We start from the raw sequence: 17,964 nt of genomic DNA, 5'->3' as shown, positions 1-17,964 counted from the left end.
TACGGAAATATTTTCTTCTCTCCGTCCCTGCTTTATCTCTTCCCTTACGGCGCGGTTCAGGTGTTCACTCAGATGTGAGGCAGATACTGCATCATTTCCTTTCCCCAACAGCCACTTTAATTCATTCTAGCGATATGCACTAAAATCTTCGCTTTGTAGTGTTAACATCGCTCGCATCGAGTAGTTAAGCGTGTCATAGAAAACTAAAAGGAGAGCGTTTTTGACGATAGCAAAAACGTTATTAGCAAAAAGAATGCAAACCTGCCGACGTGAGACCTGTGGATATATTGATTGTTATAATGAAATCTTACAAAAGATAAAAATTGCGTTCATAAACACTTTCGTATCCAAAATTGCTTTTGTCCAGAGTTGTTAGGTATGTATGAGAGGCAGGAAGAACCCAGGAGAGCACATGCCGCAAGCATCCCTTAAGCAGCAAGATTAAAGGTAGAGCATGTGGCGCAGAAGAAGCAGATTAAAAAAAAAAAAGCCAGGTGCGCGGGCAGAGACACTCCCGTGTTTTCGTCGCCCAAGGGTACACCGGTGCCAGATTACTCTCGTCGCCAGAGAAGGCTGGAGAATAGCCAGCAATGCGCATGGCAGCAAAATTCCTGACTGCAGGCTGCCGGAGTACATTCACGGGACTGCCGCAGGAATGAATAACCTGGTTTGCAGTCTTCAAACGGTAGAGACAGGTTCTGTCAGCAAGGCGTTCTGTCAGCAATGACGCCGTTCGCCTAACAACCCAAAATAAACTAACCCGAACTAAGTATCAAATACTCAACAGAACAGATTCGCTATATTCTCAATAATTTTTCACCGGATCAAACTTACATAACAGGGCCAGAGGTGATGCAGTGGCTCCGGGCCGGTAAATGCGAAAAGGTCCATCATTAAAGACGCTGCTCGCAGTTTACACTGGCCTTCATGCGACGGTTCAAAACGAAAATAAACTTACGACAGAGCGCCACTGCCGTGTTCTCACCGATGCGCACTTGCGCCACATCGCAGCGGCGGTTTGGCCAAACGGTCTGCCTCCGTATAGGCAGCGCGCTGCTTGACGTTTGCAAACAGACGAATGGGTTCTGCTATTACCTGGCTTTTATTATATCCAGATGAGATGCATCCATTCCACTGAACCAATGAGGTTAACGTGAGCTTGCCTCGGTTCATGTTTCGGTGACGTTGCTGAAGGAACGACGGCATCGTGTTCATTTTTGCTCATTTTTGAAATTTTTGTACCCGGCAGTATACTTCGGGACAGAACATTTAGCAATGTTTAAAAATGCACTGGTTGTATGTATTTATCACGGACGACAGGATAGACTGCAATTCTTACATAGAGCTACTTTCCTGGCACCACTGACCCGTCCAAAGCCGTGTCTAAATCACTCAATGAGATTGAATTAATTTCTAACAGAAATGTCTTGCACAGCATTACATTATTTTATTGATCTCTGCTCTATTGTTGGTATTCTATTGTATCTTTCATGCTGTAATCAGTTTTTCTACTGCGTATCCGTAGATATTAAACTTCAGTTCCCCCCTCTCTCTCTCCTGCATGAGCCCCACTATGAGTGCACTATGGGAAAGTAAATATGGACATGAATAAAATGAAACCTCATTTTGAAATTAAAAGGAGGAGCATTTTTTTCGCGCATATCACGATTAGAATCTCTTCAGTAAAACAACAAAGTAAAGCTGAGGTCAAGGAACTCTAGCTGGAGTGAAATGTCGTTATTTATGCGTGCAAACGGCTATTTAAACAGTATGCCAGAAACTTCGTGATGCCTCCTAGCTTCATATATAGAGCAGTTGAATTTCTTGGCCCCGCTCATGCCGTCGGTGCTTTTGCAGTTGAAGGCGTCGGCGAACTCCCGAATTGTTGAAATGGACTTCGTCAGTCTGCAACAAGAGGACAGGAAGGCTCTCAGCTGCCACTGAAAAGAAATGACTTCTGATGGGACGGACAATAATGTGCAGACTGAGTACGAAAAACTGAATCGTGCAAGTACGAATGGTAATTAAAACCTGGTTTGGTTTTTACGTAGTTAAACATAGTAGACGTGCGGAAACGTGTTTAGCGTGTTTGGATCCACGTTTTGCTTTGCTGGATCGCCGGCACGTCTGGTCTGGTGACGACATTATACTCAGGATAAGTTCTGATTGAGTAAGCTGATGTGATTTGTTCGCGCCGCAGATGGAAGTTGGTGAAGACGATGATGTGCATTGCACAGCACGAGACTGTGTTGCAGTTTAACACGAGAAGTGATCGGCAGCGGCTAGAGCATAGTGGTCTCGTGTAGTGGCCAGAGACGCTGATCCGTTCGCGCCACTGCGGGTTCGATCCCCAGGCGCGGCAATGTTTTATTGCGAAAGCACTATATCAATGCGTAAACCCCGAGCAAGATCTCGCAAAGTTTGTGGCTTTTTTTCAAGTGAAAGAAACAAATAAAAATAACTCAAATGTATATTCCCGACTGGAATTCGAACACGCGGCGGCGCGAACAGGTCAGCTTCGCTGGCCATTGCGTGAGAGCTCTTGGCTATCGCTGCAGCCAGACACGCCTCCTGTTAAAGTGCAACATACTCTCACGCACTGCGTAGCACATCGCCTTATTCATCAACTAATGCTGCTATCAAAATAATATTCGCGCTTTGAGCTATGTGCCACTGGTGACAGAGATGTCCACTGCATGCATGCGTTGGCGTGGAGAATGCTGTGGCAGAAACAGGTGAATGCAGCAATACTCGCAGGCTTTGACATTTCTGCAGAAACGCGGCGCTGGTGGATAGGCCGCCGGCGTGCATTGGGTAAAAAGTTGAAGGCGCTCATAACTGGTGCACTGGGTAAGAGGAAACATCACGTTTTTATGGACGTGATCGTGATCTCCACCTGCAAACACTGCGCTTTCGTACAATATTTTGTACTAAGGAACGCTAAACTACCAGTCATTTTTATATTAATTTTATTTCTGGATGGCCTAAAGTCGCCCGCAAGGTCAAGCCAAGGTCCAGCCTCGCACGAAGTGAGCCGGCTACACTTCGTGAAGTACTTGTTTCGCACTAAAACAGAGCATTGCAAGTCAGTGTTTGTGCCTTTCAATTACTCAAAACAGGCCCTAGGGAACAGCAACATAGTTCAGTAAGGGCTAAACAAAAGCGAGATGCATAGCTTGAATATGTATCTCAGCATACAACATGCAGCATGAAGCAAAGCACGGCTCTCGATAGACAGTCGCATTTACAGCACAATATTTTCTTTTCGATGAGAAAAATAACTGGTCATGACACCGCTCTCTTAAAGCGTTCTCAACTGTAATTATCGGTTACAGCCATTATTACATTGATTTCTGCTCCTAAAATAAATACTTCACGCCTCTAGAGATCTCCCAAATACTTCATATGTTTTATTTCTAATTTTGGTTTGCGCCTTTCAAATCCAGTGAACAATGGGCAGCGAACAAAGGAGTAAAATTATCGACTTCAGCTAACAAAAGAAAACATGCATAATACTGCGCCTGCGGGAAGAAATATTCCTGGAACAACACAAACGATAAACAAGTGCACTGCGCACCTTCATTGGTAGGTCAAGCTTATGTCTTCTAAGTGTGTCGCATAATATTTGCACATCTTTGCTACAGTACATGGTGCTGGCGATATGTAGAACGTATACTGATGAAGCAAGTTTTAGTCTTAGCTGGTTTGCATAAAAAAATGGCTACTACTAGCATCGCAGTATTCAGCTAAAAAAATCAACGTTGGAGGTTTCCCCTAAAGCAGTCCAGCAGAAGGCGGAAGAAGCATGGTTATGATACCAACATCTTCACTTATTTTTTGTTTGCAGGTCTGAAAAGAGGAGTCTACATGACGCACAAATTACCGTAAAACCGTGGTCGACACACGAGTACAACCTACAGACTACGCAGCATAGTGATTTACGTGCATGTTTAAGTTGCTCAGATATTTCACTGTAACTCGTAAAGTATGTACGTTATTTTCGAAATGTAAAAATTGCTAATTTCAGAAACGCTTTCCATTGTTTAGGGACAAAGATGCAGGGCGCTGGTTTTCAATTATCAAACACTATTCGGCTGCGCATAGAAGCGCCGTTATACTTGGTTCATAGCTACAGCCTAATAAAAAAATGGACAGAGGGCGTGAATGCAGAGGCGCAATAAAAAAAAGGCCATAAAAGATTGAACAAATACTCCGTGGAAAGATCGCAACTTCCGACTGAAGAAAACTGGCTATGGCTCAACTCATCTCAGCCAAGGTATAAAGAGCCAAAGGTCTGTTAAGCATGATTAGAGACGGTTTAGCTTTGGTTCATGTTTATTTTTTCAAGACATCAACAATAGCAAATTGTTCCAGCGAGAGCAAATGACGCGCCAGAAGTCCAAGAGCGAGCGTCCAAAGCGGCGGTTGGCGTAGGGGCGGTCGTGACTGTCAAGCGCAAGAGCGAATCACGTGACAAATCACATGCCACAAATGGCGAGGAAGAGTGACCGAGCAGCAACCAGCGCAGCGGCGGACGTGACTGCCAAGTGTAAGAGTGAATCACGGGACACATCACATGCCACAACTGGCGAGAAAGAGTGACCGAGCAGCAGCCAGCGCAGCGGCGGACGTGACTGTCAAGCGCAAGAGCGAATCACGTGACAAATCACATGCCACAAATGGCGAGAAAGAGTGACCGAGCAGCAGCCAGCGCAGCGGCGGACGTGACTGCCAAGTGTAAGAGTGAATCACGGGACACATCACATGCCACAACTGGCGAGAAAGAGTGACCGAGCAGCAGCCAGCGCGGCGGCGGACGTGACTGTCAAGCGCAAGAGCGAATCACGTGACAAATCACATGCCACAAATGGCGAGAAAGAGTGACCGAGCAGCAGCCAGCGCAGCGGCGGACGTGACTGCCAAGTGTAAGAGTGAATCACGGGACACATCACATGCCACAACTGGCGAGAAGAAGTGGCCGAGCAGCAGCCAGCGCGGCGGCGGACGTGACTGTCAAGCGCAAGAGCGAATCACGAGAAAAATCACATGCCACAAATGGCGAGAAAGAGTGACAGAGCATCAGCCAGCGCAGCGGCGGACGTGACTGCCAAGTGTAAGAGTGAATCACGGGACACATCACATGCCACAACTGGCGAGAAGTTGTTGCCGAGCAGCAGCCAGCGCAGCGGCGGACGTGACTGTCAAGCGCAAGAGCGAATCACGTGACAAATCATATGCCACAAATGGCGAGAAAGAGTGACCGAGCAGCAGCCAGCGCAGCGGTGGACGTGACTGCCAAGTGTAAGAGTGAATCACGGTACACATCACAGGCCACAACTGGCGAGAAGAAGTGGCCGAGCAGCAGCCAGCGCGGCGGCGGACGTGACTGTCAAGTGCAAGAGCGAATCACGAGACAAATCACATGCCAAAAATGGCGAGAAAGAGTGACCGAGCAGCAGCCAGCGCAGCGGCGGACGTGACTGCCAAGTGTAAGAGTGAATCCCGGAACACATCACATGCCACAACTGGCGAGAAGAAGTGGCCGAGTAGCAGCCAGCGCGGCGGCGGACGTGACTGTCAAGCGCAAGAGCGAATCACGAGACAAATCACATCCCACAAATGGCGAGAAAGAGTGACCGAGCAGCAGCCAGCGCAGCGGCGGACGTGACTGCCAAGTGTAAGAGTGAATCACGGGACACATCACATGCCACAACTGGCGAGAAGTGGCCGAGCAGCAGCCAGCGCAGCGGCGGACGGGACTGTCAAGCGCAAGAGCGAATCACGTGACAAATCACATGCCACAAATGGCGAGAAAGAGTGACCGAGCAGCAGCCAGCGCAGCGGCGGACGTGACTGCCAAGTGTAAGAGTGAATCACGGGACACATCACATGCCACAACTGGCGAGAAGTGGCCGAGCAGCAGCCAGCGCAGCGGCGGACGTGACTGTCAAGTGCAAGAGCGAATCACGTGACAAATCACATGCCACAAATGGCGAGAAAGAGTGACCGAGCAGCAGCCAGCGCAGCGGCGGACGTGACTGCCAAGTGTAAGAGTGAATCACGGGAACATCACATGCCACAACTGGCGAGAAGTGGCCGAGCAGCAGCCAGCGCAGCGGCGGACGTGACTGTCAAGCGCAAGAGCGAATCACGTGACAAATCACATGCCACAAATGGCGAGAAAGAGTGACCGAGCAGCAGCCAGCGCAGCGGCGGACGTGACTGCCAAGTGTAAGAGTGAATCACGGGACACATCACATGCCACAACTGGCGAGAAGTGGCCGAGCAGCAGCCAGCGCAGCGGCGGACGTGACTGTCAAGTGCAAGAGCGAATCACGAGACAAATCACATGCCAAAAATGGCGAGAAAGAGTGACCGAGCAGCAGCCAGCGCAGCGGCGGACGTGACTGCCAAGTGTAAGAGTGAATCACGGGACACATCACATGCCACAACTGGCGAGAAGTGGCCGAGCAGCAGCCAGCGCGGCGGCGGACGTGACTGTCAAGTGCAAGAGCGAATCACGAGACAAATCACATGCCAAAAATGGCGAGAAAGAGTGACCGAGCAGCAGCCAGCGCAGCGGCGGACGTGACTGCCAAGTGTAAGAGTGAATCACGGAACACATCACATGCCACAACTGGCGAGAAGAAGTGGCCGAGTAGCAGCCAGCGCGGCGGCGGACGTGACTGTCAAGCGCAAGAGCGAATCACGAGACAAATCACATCCCACAAATGGCGAGAAAGAGTGACCGAGCAGCAGCCAGCGCAGCGGCGGACGTGACTGCCAAGTGTAAGAGTGAATCACGGGACACATCACATGCCACAACTGGCGAGAAGAAGTGGCCGAGCAGCAGCCAGCGCGGCGGCGGACGTGACTGTCAAGCGCAAGAGCGAATCACGAGAAAAATCACATGCCACAAATGGCGAGAAAGAGTGACCGAGCAGCAGCCAGCGCAGCGGCGGACGTGACTGCCAAGTGTAAGAGTGAATCACGGGACACATCACATGCCACAACTGGCGAGAAGTGGCCGAGCAGCAGCCAGCGCAGCGGCGGACGTGACTGTCAAGTGCAAGAGCGAATCACGTGACAAATCACATGCCACAAATGGCGAGAAAGAGTGACCGAGCAGCAGCCAGCGCAGCGGCGGACGTGACTGCCAAGTGTAAGAGTGAATCACGGGACACATCACATGCCACAACTGGCGAGAAGTGGCCGAGCAGCAGCCAGCGCGGCGGCGGACGTGACTGTCAAGTGCAAGAGCGAATCACGAGACAAATCACATGCCAAAAATGGCGAGAAAGAGTGACCGAGCAGCAGCCAGCGCAGCGGCGGACGTGACTGCCAAGTGTAAGAGTGAATCACGGAACACATCACATGCCACAACTGGCGAGAAGAAGTGGCCGAGTAGCAGCCAGCGCGGCGGCGGACGTGACTGTCAAGCGCAAGAGCAAATCACGAGACAAATCACATCCCACAAATGGCGAGAAAGAGTGACCGAGCAGCAGCCAGCGCAGCGGCGGACGTGACTGCCAAGTGTAAGAGTGAATCACGGGACACATCACATGCCACAACTGGCGAGAAGAAGTGGCCGAGCAGCAGCCAGCGCGGCGGCGGACGTGACTGTCAAGCGCAAGAGCGAATCACGAGAAAAATCACATGCCACAAATGGCGAGAAAGAGTGACAGAGCATCAGCCAGCGCAGCGGCGGACGTGACTGCCAAGTGTAAGAGTGAATCACGGGACACATCACATGCCACAACTGGCGAGAAGAAGTTGCCGAGCAGCAGCCAGCGCGGCGGCGGACGTGACTGTCAAGTGCAAGAGCGTATCACGAGACAAATCACATGCCAAAAATGGCGAGAAAGAGTGACCGAGCAGCAGCCAGCGCAGCGGCGGACGTGACTGCCAAGTGTAAGAGTGAATCACGGGACACATCACATGCCACAACTGGCGAGAAGTGGCCGAGTAGCAGCCAGCGCGGCGGCGGACGTGACTGTCAAGCGCAAGAGCGAATCACGAGACAAATCACATCCCACAAATGGCGAGAAAGAGTGACCGAGCAGCAGCCAGCGCAGCGGCGGACGTGACTGCCAAGTGTAAGAGTGAATCACGGGACACATCACATGCCACAACTGGCGAGAAGAAGTGGCCGAGCAGCAGCCAGCGCGGCGGCGGACGTGACTGTCAAGCGCAAGAGCGAATCACGAGAAAAATCACATGCCACAAATGGCGAGAAAGAGTGACCGAGCAGCAGCCAGCGCAGCGGCGGACGTGACTGCCAAGTGTAAGAGTGAATCACGGGACACATCACATGCCACAACTGGCGAGAAGTGGCCGAGCAGCAGCCAGCGCAGCGGCGGACGTGACTGTCAAGTGCAAGAGCGAATCACGTGACAAATCACATGCCACAAATGGCGAGAAAGAGTGACCGAGCAGCAGCCAGCGCAGCGGCGGACGTGACTGCCAAGTGTAAGAGTGAATCACGGGACACATCACATGCCACAACTGGCGAGAAGTGGCCGAGCAGCAGCCAGCGCGGCGGCGGACGTGACTGTCAAGTGCAAGAGCGAATCACGAGACAAATCACATGCCAAAAATGGCGAGAAAGAGTGACCGAGCAGCAGCCAGCGCAGCGGCGGACGTGACTGCCAAGTGTAAGAGTGAATCACGGAACACATCACATGCCACAACTGGCGAGAAGAAGTGGCCGAGTAGCAGCCAGCGCGGCGGCGGACGTGACTGTCAAGCGCAAGAGCGAATCACGAGACAAATCACATCCCACAAATGGCGAGAAAGAGTGACCGAGCAGCAGCCAGCGCAGCGGCGGACGTGACTGCCAAGTGTAAGAGTGAATCACGGGACACATCACATGCCACAACTGGCGAGAAGAAGTGGCCGAGCAGCAGCCAGCGCGGCGGCGGACGTGACTGTCAAGCGCAAGAGCGAATCACGAGAAAAATCACATGCCACAAATGGCGAGAAAGAGTGACAGAGCATCAGCCAGCGCAGCGGCGGACGTGACTGCCAAGTGTAAGAGTGAATCACGGGACACATCACATGCCACAACTGGCGAGAAGAAGTTGCCGAGCAGCAGCCAGCGCGGCGGCGGACGTGACTGTCAAGTGCAAGAGCGTATCACGAGACAAATCACATGCCAAAAATGGCGAGAAAGAGTGACCGAGCAGCAGCCAGCGCAGCGGCGGACGTGACTGCCAAGTGTAAGAGTGAATCACGGGACACATCACATGCCACAACTGGCGAGAAGTGGCCGAGTAGCAGCCAGCGCGGCGGCGGACGTGACTGTCAAGCGCAAGAGCGAATCACGTGACAAATCACTAGCCACAAATGGCGAGAAAGAGTGACCGAGCAGCAGCCAGCGCAGCGACGGACGTGACTGCCAAGTGTAAGAGTGAATCACGTGACAAACACACATGCCACAAATGGCGAGAAAGAGTGGCCGAGCAGCAGCCAGCGCAGCGGCCGACGTGACTGTCAAGTGCAAGGGCGAATCACGTGACAAATCACATGCCACAAATGGCGAGAAAGAGTGGCCGAGCAGCAGCCAGCGCAGCGGCGGACGTGACTGTCAAGTGCAAGAGCGAATCACGTGAAAAACACACATGCCACAAATGGCGAGAAAGAGTGGCCGAGCAGCAGCCAGCGCAGCGGCGGACGTGACTGTCAAGTGCAAGAGCGAATCACGTGACAAATCACATGCCACAAATGGCGAGAAAGAGTGGCCGAGCAGCAGCCAGCGCAGCGGCCGACGTGACTGTCAAGTGCAAGAGCGAATCACGTGACAAATCACATGCCACAAATGGCGAGAAAGAGTGGCCGAGCAGCAGCCAGCGCAGCGGCGGACGTGACTGTCAAGTGCAAGAGCGAATCACGTGACAAATCACATGCCACAAATGGCGAGAAAGAGTGGCCGAGCAGCAGCCAGCGCAGCGGCCGACGTGACTGTCAAGTGCAAGAGCGAATCACGTGACAAATCACATGCCACAAATGGCGAGAAAGAGTGGCCGAGCAGCAGCCAGCACAGCGGCGGACGTGACTGTCAAGTGCAAGAGCGAATCACGTGACAAATCACATGCCACAAATGGCGAGAAAGAGTGGCCGAGCAGCAGCCAGCGCAGCGGCGGACGTGACTGTCAAGTGCAAGAGCGAATCACGTGACAAATCACATGCCACAAATGGCGAGAAAGAGTGGCCGAGCAGCAGCCAGCGCAGCGGCGGACGTGACTGTCAAGTGCAAGAGCGAATCACGTGACAAACACACATGCCACAAATGGCGAGAAAGAGTGGCCGAGCAGCAGCCAGCGCAGCGGCCGACGTGACTGTCAAGTGCAAGAGCGAATCACGTGACAAATCACATGCCACAAATGGCGAGAAAGAGTGGCCGAGCAGCAGCCAGCGCAGCGGCGGACGTGACTGTCAAGTGCAAGAGCGAATCACGTGAAAAACACACATGCCACAAATGGCGAGAAAGAGTGGCCGAGCAGCAGCCAGCGCAGCGGCGGACGTGACTGTCAAGTGCAAGAGCGAATCACGTGACAAATAACATGCCACAAATGGCGAGAAAGAGTGGCCGAGCAGCAGCCAGCGCAGCGGCGGACGTGACTGTCAAGTGCAAGAGCGAATCACGTGACAAACACACATGCCACAAATGGCGAGAAAGAGTGGCCGAGCAGCAGCCAGCGCAGCGGCGGACGGGACTATCAAGCGCAAGAGCGAATCACGTGACAAATCACTAGCCACAAATGGCGAGAAAGAGTGACCGAGCAGCAGCCAGCGCAGCGACGGACGTGACTGCCAAGTGCAAGAGTGAATCACGTGACACATCACATGCTACAACTGGCGAGAAGGAGTGGCCGAGCAGCAGCCAGCGCAGCGGCGGACGTGACTGTCAAGTGCAAGAGCGAATCACGTGACAAATCACATGCCACAAATGGCGAGAAAGAGTGACCGAGCAGCAGCCAGCGCAGCGACGGACGTGACTGCCAAGTGCAAGAGTGAATCACGTGACACATCACATGCTACAACTGGCGAGAAGGAGTGGCCGAGCAGCAGCCAGCGCAGCGGCGGACGTGACTGTCAAGTGCAAGAGCGAATCACGTGACAAATCACATGCCACAAATGGCGAGAAAGAGTGACCGAGCAGCAGCCAGCGCAGCGGCGGACGTGACTGCCAAGTGTAAGAGTGAATCACGGGACACATCACATGCCACAACTGGCGAGAAGTGGCCGAGCAGCAGCCAGCGCGGCGGCGGACGTGACTGTCAAGTGCAAGAGCGAATCACGAGACAAATCACATGCCAAAAATGGCGAGAAAGAGTGACCGAGCAGCAGCCAGCGCAGCGGCGGACGTGACTGCCAAGTGTAAGAGTGAATCACGGAACACATCACATGCCACAACTGGCGAGAAGAAGTGGCCGAGTAGCAGCCAGCGCGGCGGCGGACGTGACTGTCAAGCGCAAGAGCGAATCACGAGACAAATCACATCCCACAAATGGCGAGAAAGAGTGACCGAGCAGCAGCCAGCGCAGCGGCGGACGTGACTGCCAAGTGTAAGAGTGAATCACGGGACACATCACATGCCACAACTGGCGAGAAGAAGTGGCCGAGCAGCAGCCAGCGCGGCGGCGGACGTGACTGTCAAGCGCAAGAGCGAATCACGAGAAAAATCACATGCCACAAATGGCGAGAAAGAGTGACAGAGCATCAGCCAGCGCAGCGGCGGACGTGACTGCCAAGTGTAAGAGTGAATCACGGGACACATCACATGCCACAACTGGCGAGAAGAAGTTGCCGAGCAGCAGCCAGCGCGGCGGCGGACGTGACTGTCAAGTGCAAGAGCGAATCACGAGACAAATCACATGCCAAAAATGGCGAGAAAGAGTGACCGAGCAGCAGCCAGCGCAGCGGCGGACGTGACTGCCAAGTGTAAGAGTGAATCACGGGACACATCACATGCCACAACTGGCGAGAAGTGGCCGAGTAGCAGCCAGCGCGGCGGCGGACGTGACTGTCAAGCGCAAGAGCGAATCACGTGACAAATCACTAGCCACAAATGGCGAGAAAGAGTGACCGAGCAGCAGCCAGCGCAGCGACGGACGTGACTGCCAAGTGTAAGAGTGAATCACGTGACAAACACACATGCCACAAATGGCGAGAAAGAGTGGCCGAGCAGCAGCCAGCGCAGCGGCCGACGTGACTGTCAAGTGCAAGGGCGAATCACGTGACAAATCACATGCCACAAATGGCGAGAAAGAGTGGCCGAGCAGCAGCCAGCGCAGCGGCGGACGTGACTGTCAAGTGCAAGAGCGAATCACGTGAAAAACACACATGCCACAAATGGCGAGAAAGAGTGGCCGAGCAGCAGCCAGCGCAGCGGCGGACGTGACTGTCAAGTGCAAGAGCGAATCACGTGACAAATCACATGCCACAAATGGCGAGAAAGAGTGGCCGAGCAGCAGCCAGCGCAGCGGCCGACGTGACTGTCAAGTGCAAGAGCGAATCACGTGACAAATCACATGCCACAAATGGCGAGAAAGAGTGGCCGAGCAGCAGCCAGCGCAGCGGCGGACGTGACTGTCAAGTGCAAGAGCGAATCACGTGACAAATCACATGCCACAAATGGCGAGAAAGAGTGGCCGAGCAGCAGCCAGCGCAGCGGCCGACGTGACTGTCAAGTGCAAGAGCGAATCACGTGACAAATCACATGCCACAAATGGCGAGAAAGAGTGGCCGAGCAGCAGCCAGCACAGCGGCGGACGTGACTGTCAAGTGCAAGAGCGAATCACGTGACAAATCACATGCCACAAATGGCGAGAAAGAGTGGCCGAGCAGCAGCCAGCGCAGCGGCGGACGTGACTGTCAAGTGCAAGAGCGAATCACGTGACAAATCACATGCCACAAATGGCGAGAAAGAGTGGCCGAGCAGCAGCCAGCGCAGCGGCGGACGTGACTGTCAAGTGCAAGAGCGAATCACGTGACAAACACACATGCCACAAATGGCGAGAAAGAGTGGCCGAGCAGCAGCCAGCGCAGCGGCCGACGTGACTGTCAAGTGCAAGAGCGAATCACGTGACAAATCACATGCCACAAATGGCGAGAAAGAGTGGCCGAGCAGCAGCCAGCGCAGCGGCGGACGTGACTGTCAAGTGCAAGAGCGAATCACGTGAAAAACACACATGCCACAAATGGCGAGAAAGAGTGGCCGAGCAGCAGCCAGCGCAGCGGCGGACGTGACTGTCAAGTGCAAGAGCGAATCACGTGACAAATAACATGCCACAAATGGCGAGAAAGAGTGGCCGAGCAGCAGCCAGCGCAGCGGCGGACGTGACTGTCAAGTGCAAGAGCGAATCACGTGACAAACACACATGCCACAAATGGCGAGAAAGAGTGGCCGAGCAGCAGCCAGCGCAGCGGCGGACGGGACTATCAAGCGCAAGAGCGAATCACGTGACAAATCACTAGCCACAAATGGCGAGAAAGAGTGACCGAGCAGCAGCCAGCGCAGCGACGGACGTGACTGCCAAGTGCAAGAGTGAATCACGTGACACATCACATGCTACAACTGGCGAGAAGGAGTGGCCGAGCAGCAGCCAGCGCAGCGGCGGACGTGACTGTCAAGTGCAAGAGCGAATCACGTGACAAATCACATGCCACAAATGGCGAGAAAGAGTGACCGAGCAGCAGCCAGCGCAGCGACGGACGTGACTGCCAAGTGCAAGAGTGAATCACGTGACACATCACATGCTACAACTGGCGAGAAGGAGTGGCCGAGCAGCAGCCAGCGCAGCGGCGGACGTGACTGTCAAGTGCAAGAGCGAATCACGTGACAAATCACATGCCACAAATGGCGAGAAAGAGTGGCCGAGCAGCAGCCAGCGCAGCGGCGGACGTGACTGTCAAGTGCAAGAGCGAATCACGTGACAAATCACATGCCACAAATGACGAGAAAGAGTGGCCGAGCAGCAGCCAGCGCAGCGGCCGACGTGACTGTCAAGTGCAAGAGCGAATCACGTGACAAAAACATGCCACAAATGGCGAGAAAGAGTGGCCGAGCAGCAGCCAGCTGTCAAGTGCAAGAGCGAATCACGTGACAAACACACATGCCACAAATGGCGAGAAAGAGTGGCCGAGCAGCAGCCAGCGCAGCGGCGGACGTGACTGCCAAGTGCAAGAGCGAATCACGTGACAAATCACATGCCACAAATGGCGAGAAAGAGTGGCCGAGCAGCAGCCAGCGCAGCGGCGGACGTGACTGTCAAGTGCAAGAGTGAATCACGTGACACATCACATGCCACAACTGGCGAGAAGGAGTGGCCGAGCAGCAGCCAGCGCAGCGGCGGACGTGACTGCCAAGTGCAAGAGCGAATCACGTGACACATCACATGCCACAACTGGGGAGAAGGAGTGGCCGAGCAGCAGCCAGCGCAGCGGCGGACGTGACTGCCAAGCGCGAAGCTATGCCGTCGATGAATAAGATCGAGGCAGTTACCACGGGCGATTTTGCACATGCGGCGTGCCAGACGCTAAAGGTCAAACTAAGAGCCAGATGACGTTTAGGCTCAGCATGAGAGTAGAGCTATTCTCTGTAAAAAGTGACCTGAGGATCCTCCTAACTTTCCGCTGTCCATGGTGCCCTCTAATTCCCACCTAACTTCGTTTTGCGTGTGCCTGGTTAGAAAAGGTGTCAACGAACTCATACCCACCTCAATCGTGCTGGCACTCCTTGCTGAATCAAGATCTCCTTCGACACCTCCGGTGGTCCCGCAGAAGACTCGCATTGAGACTGAAAACAAAACAGGCAGCGCCGCAGCTGTATTATGAGATGATGGTGTCGCTAGCTTTAGTGATAGGAATTCAGGGTATGAGACCGTTGTCTCGCTTACTGGAAATGAACAAAAAAGCGTGAAATTTCGAAAATGATCAATGAAATGCTGACTTTTGTTCGCAATTGAAGCTTAAAATACCAGCTTTGACATTGGAGGTTGCAATTTTAACATCGGAGGTGGGTCCAAAATAGCCACCCTTTCAGCGGAACTACGTAAGAGAACAGCTAGCGCTTTCTCGGGAGCGCGAGGAGCATGCTGCGGAGTGGAGATAAGCCTTGTACTTCACAGCGATAATGTCACAGCAGTTAACACAGATAGAAAAAAGTGGAGTTCAGTGGCAGCTTGGCGCATTTACGCCAAATTCGTATAAAATTCATGCAGTGCCAAAGAGCTGCCGGTCAAACTGTGCATGGAATGGTATTTAGTTAACCAGAGCTCATGTACTTGTACGATTAAATTGGCATAACTGCTTTTACTCTGCTAAATTTGGATCAATAAATATATTTATCCAACCTATACTACACTTGCAATAATACACAGTGTGTACTCGGGACGGCGCAAAGGGCACTCACGAACCCTCGCGAGAGTGTGGCGACAGGTGAACGCGAAGGAAATTTATCAGGGACACGTAAATACATTATTTGTTGGTGGTGCGATAGCGTAATAAGCTGTTGATGCCTTTACCAGAAGGAACGTTACTTACGGTTTGGTGAAGTCTCCAAACCAGAATCAACATGACTTCTGGTACAGGCATCAATAGATTGCAATGGTATCGCATTACCGACTCACAATGTAACTAGGGGTCCTTGTGAATTGTTTCTCTTCACGTTTTCCCGTATTTTGTCACTGGCATTATTTTGCCACTTGCACTTGCGCTGCATGGAAGGAATGCGAGCAGCCCGAGGACTACATATTGTCCGACACGAAGACAACCTATATGCACCGTTGACTATGCGATAGGAAGGAAGAAATTACGGAAGACAGGCAGCAACTGTGAGGAAGCAGTGACATTAATTCGCTATCCCTAAGGTATGCGAGCGCCCCTCTATAAGCTAGTGCTCGTAAACACACTACTCTTGGTTAGCAGATATGATTCTGTGCTCAAAGCCATTCTATCGTTGGATCTACCGAAGTTTTCCGCTCTGGCTTAGCAGAGCATCGTTTATGGATTATGCACGCTGGAGACTACAAGCCCAGTCGGAAGCAAAAGACGAAAACATAGTGGTGCTCGGCTGAAACTTCATCACGGTGTGTATTGTCTCTTCTTAAGGCACTCTAGCCTGCGCTACAAGCAGACAAGCCAGTACTGACACCTGGGTTCACTAGCTACACACGTCCTGGTGACGGTAGAATGTAAAACTATAGTGGTAAAATTGCCATCTGCGGCACTGATCCGAAGAAAAGAGAATAAAGCCGTTGTAACAAGCTAGGTTTCCAAACCCTCTGCTTCATTTGTGTTTTACTGGAGAATAGCAACACTATTAAAGCGACAGCTTGATAAGCATCAGCTAGGACGCTGCTGTACTCACCTCGATGAGGAAGAAATAAAAGAGATGCAGTTGCCGATATCGACCGAAGCCTCTCTCCCAAAGACCTGGGTCCGTCCTGCTGATCTTCGATTTTATCACCTCGTACATCTGTACAAATGGAACAAATTACGCGCCAGTGCAACTATGTAATCAAGAGGCACCTACACTGGAAAGGTTCTGTTACATGACTGTCGAGGACGTCATTTGACACTGCTACTACAGATCTCAGTGCAAAGCATCCCCCAAGGTTGGTTCGTTCCGTGACAAATCGGTTTGCGTGCAACTTTGTATTGTCGAATTCATAATTATTCTTGAGAAAACGTAACAGTGCGGACAACTCCAGTTCGCGACAAGCTCAGAGAGAAATTTTAAAATTACAAGTGTAGAAATAAAAATGAATTCTTATTTTCGATGTTCCAACCGCCAAGTCTACATTTTACTTGCAACGTGAGCGAATATGGTTTGTATTCGTACAGTAGGCGTTACGAATCTTAAGTGACCATTGTTGTTTTCAACGGCACGACGCCGTAAATCGGGGCAAGGAGGCCAAAATCTTCCCGCATCACCTGTGAACCGGAACACGAACGTCACTATATACTTTTTTACGATCAGTAAATTATATGGCGTTATTTCCGGTGACCAGTGGTTCTTAATGTGGAAGTGCACTAAAGATTAGATTGTCCCTTTTCTACACCTTTAAGAATGTTCTTCGCAGACATTTTCAGCTGCAGGATCTTGATTCCTGCTTTGCATGCCATTCGCATCAACTTTTGCACGCTACGTTGCTCGTCAGTGTATACGGCACTCTATAACACTATTAAAGGTTACTCAGTGAGGCTACGCAATGCAACACAAAGGTTACAATGCGCTTCAGCCTGCTGGGTAACGCACAACTTGATTTATTCTCAGGGAGCCATACCTGTTGCAACGGGGCAATCATCGCGACTTCGGAGAGCAGGGGTTCTAGTATGCCCTCCATAGCCTGCTGCGCCACCTGTAGAGGAGAAATATTGTTTGCTGTATCATCTTGAGAGGCTGTTAAGAGGCGATAGATGGGAAGCGCTCGTATGCGATGTGTATCCGAATTAACGCATTGATAATGTCGATTTCTGTAATGCCCAAGCATTTCTTGCGCTTCAATGGCGTGTAGAAGACCTGCCATCGAAGCCTGTCCGCACGAAAATGGCCATTCGAAAAAAATCACATTCGGCGGCATTGCGGTTCGAGCCCAGGCCCTCTGTGCGCCAGGCGGGTACGCAACGCATACGCCACGAAGGGTCTTTTTTTGTCTTTATTGCTATACGCCACGAAGGGTCTTTTTTGTTTTTATTGCTATACGCCACGAAGGGCCTTTTTTGTCTTTATTGCTATACCCCACGAATAGTCGTAAGTATTAGATGGGCACGAAGTGAACGCATTGTGGTGTGTACGACGGTAAGGTTAGTTGAAGATGTGTACTGATGTCAGACAACAATTACTCGCGAAGAAAGTTGCTGAAGTAATCCAAGGGTCAAGTGATAAGTGTCACGTGACAACGATGACTTGACTTGCAAAAAGAGTTGTTGATGTTCGAACGCAAATGCTCTCGCATT

The 17,964-nt window shown here is 52.1% G+C and overlaps 1 protein-coding gene across 1 annotated transcript in view; it reads right to left on the bottom strand.

Annotated features, from left to right (window-relative positions):
- Window positions 1-1,623: 1,623 nt before the first annotated feature.
- The window catches only part of LOC144118706 (membrane metallo-endopeptidase-like 1), a 55,147-nt gene continuing 38,806 nt past the window's right edge, over window positions 1,624-17,964 (bottom strand). Inside the window, exons 12-15 of the mRNA XM_077651553.1 lie at window positions 17,292-17,366; window positions 16,373-16,480; window positions 14,721-14,800; window positions 1,624-1,905 (exon numbers count right to left, since the gene is read on the bottom strand). Coding sequence (XP_077507679.1) covers window positions 1,758-1,905; window positions 14,721-14,800; window positions 16,373-16,480; window positions 17,292-17,366 — 411 coding nt within the window. The 3' untranslated portion in view covers window positions 1,624-1,757. The remainder of the gene's footprint in view (window positions 1,906-14,720; window positions 14,801-16,372; window positions 16,481-17,291; window positions 17,367-17,964) is intronic.

This window comes from Amblyomma americanum, chromosome 2 (genome assembly GCF_052857255.1).
Source record: "Amblyomma americanum isolate KBUSLIRL-KWMA chromosome 2, ASM5285725v1, whole genome shotgun sequence".
NCBI lineage: Eukaryota > Metazoa > Arthropoda > Arachnida > Ixodida > Ixodidae > Amblyomma > Amblyomma americanum.
This window is presented reverse-complemented; position numbering and strand designations above follow the sequence as displayed.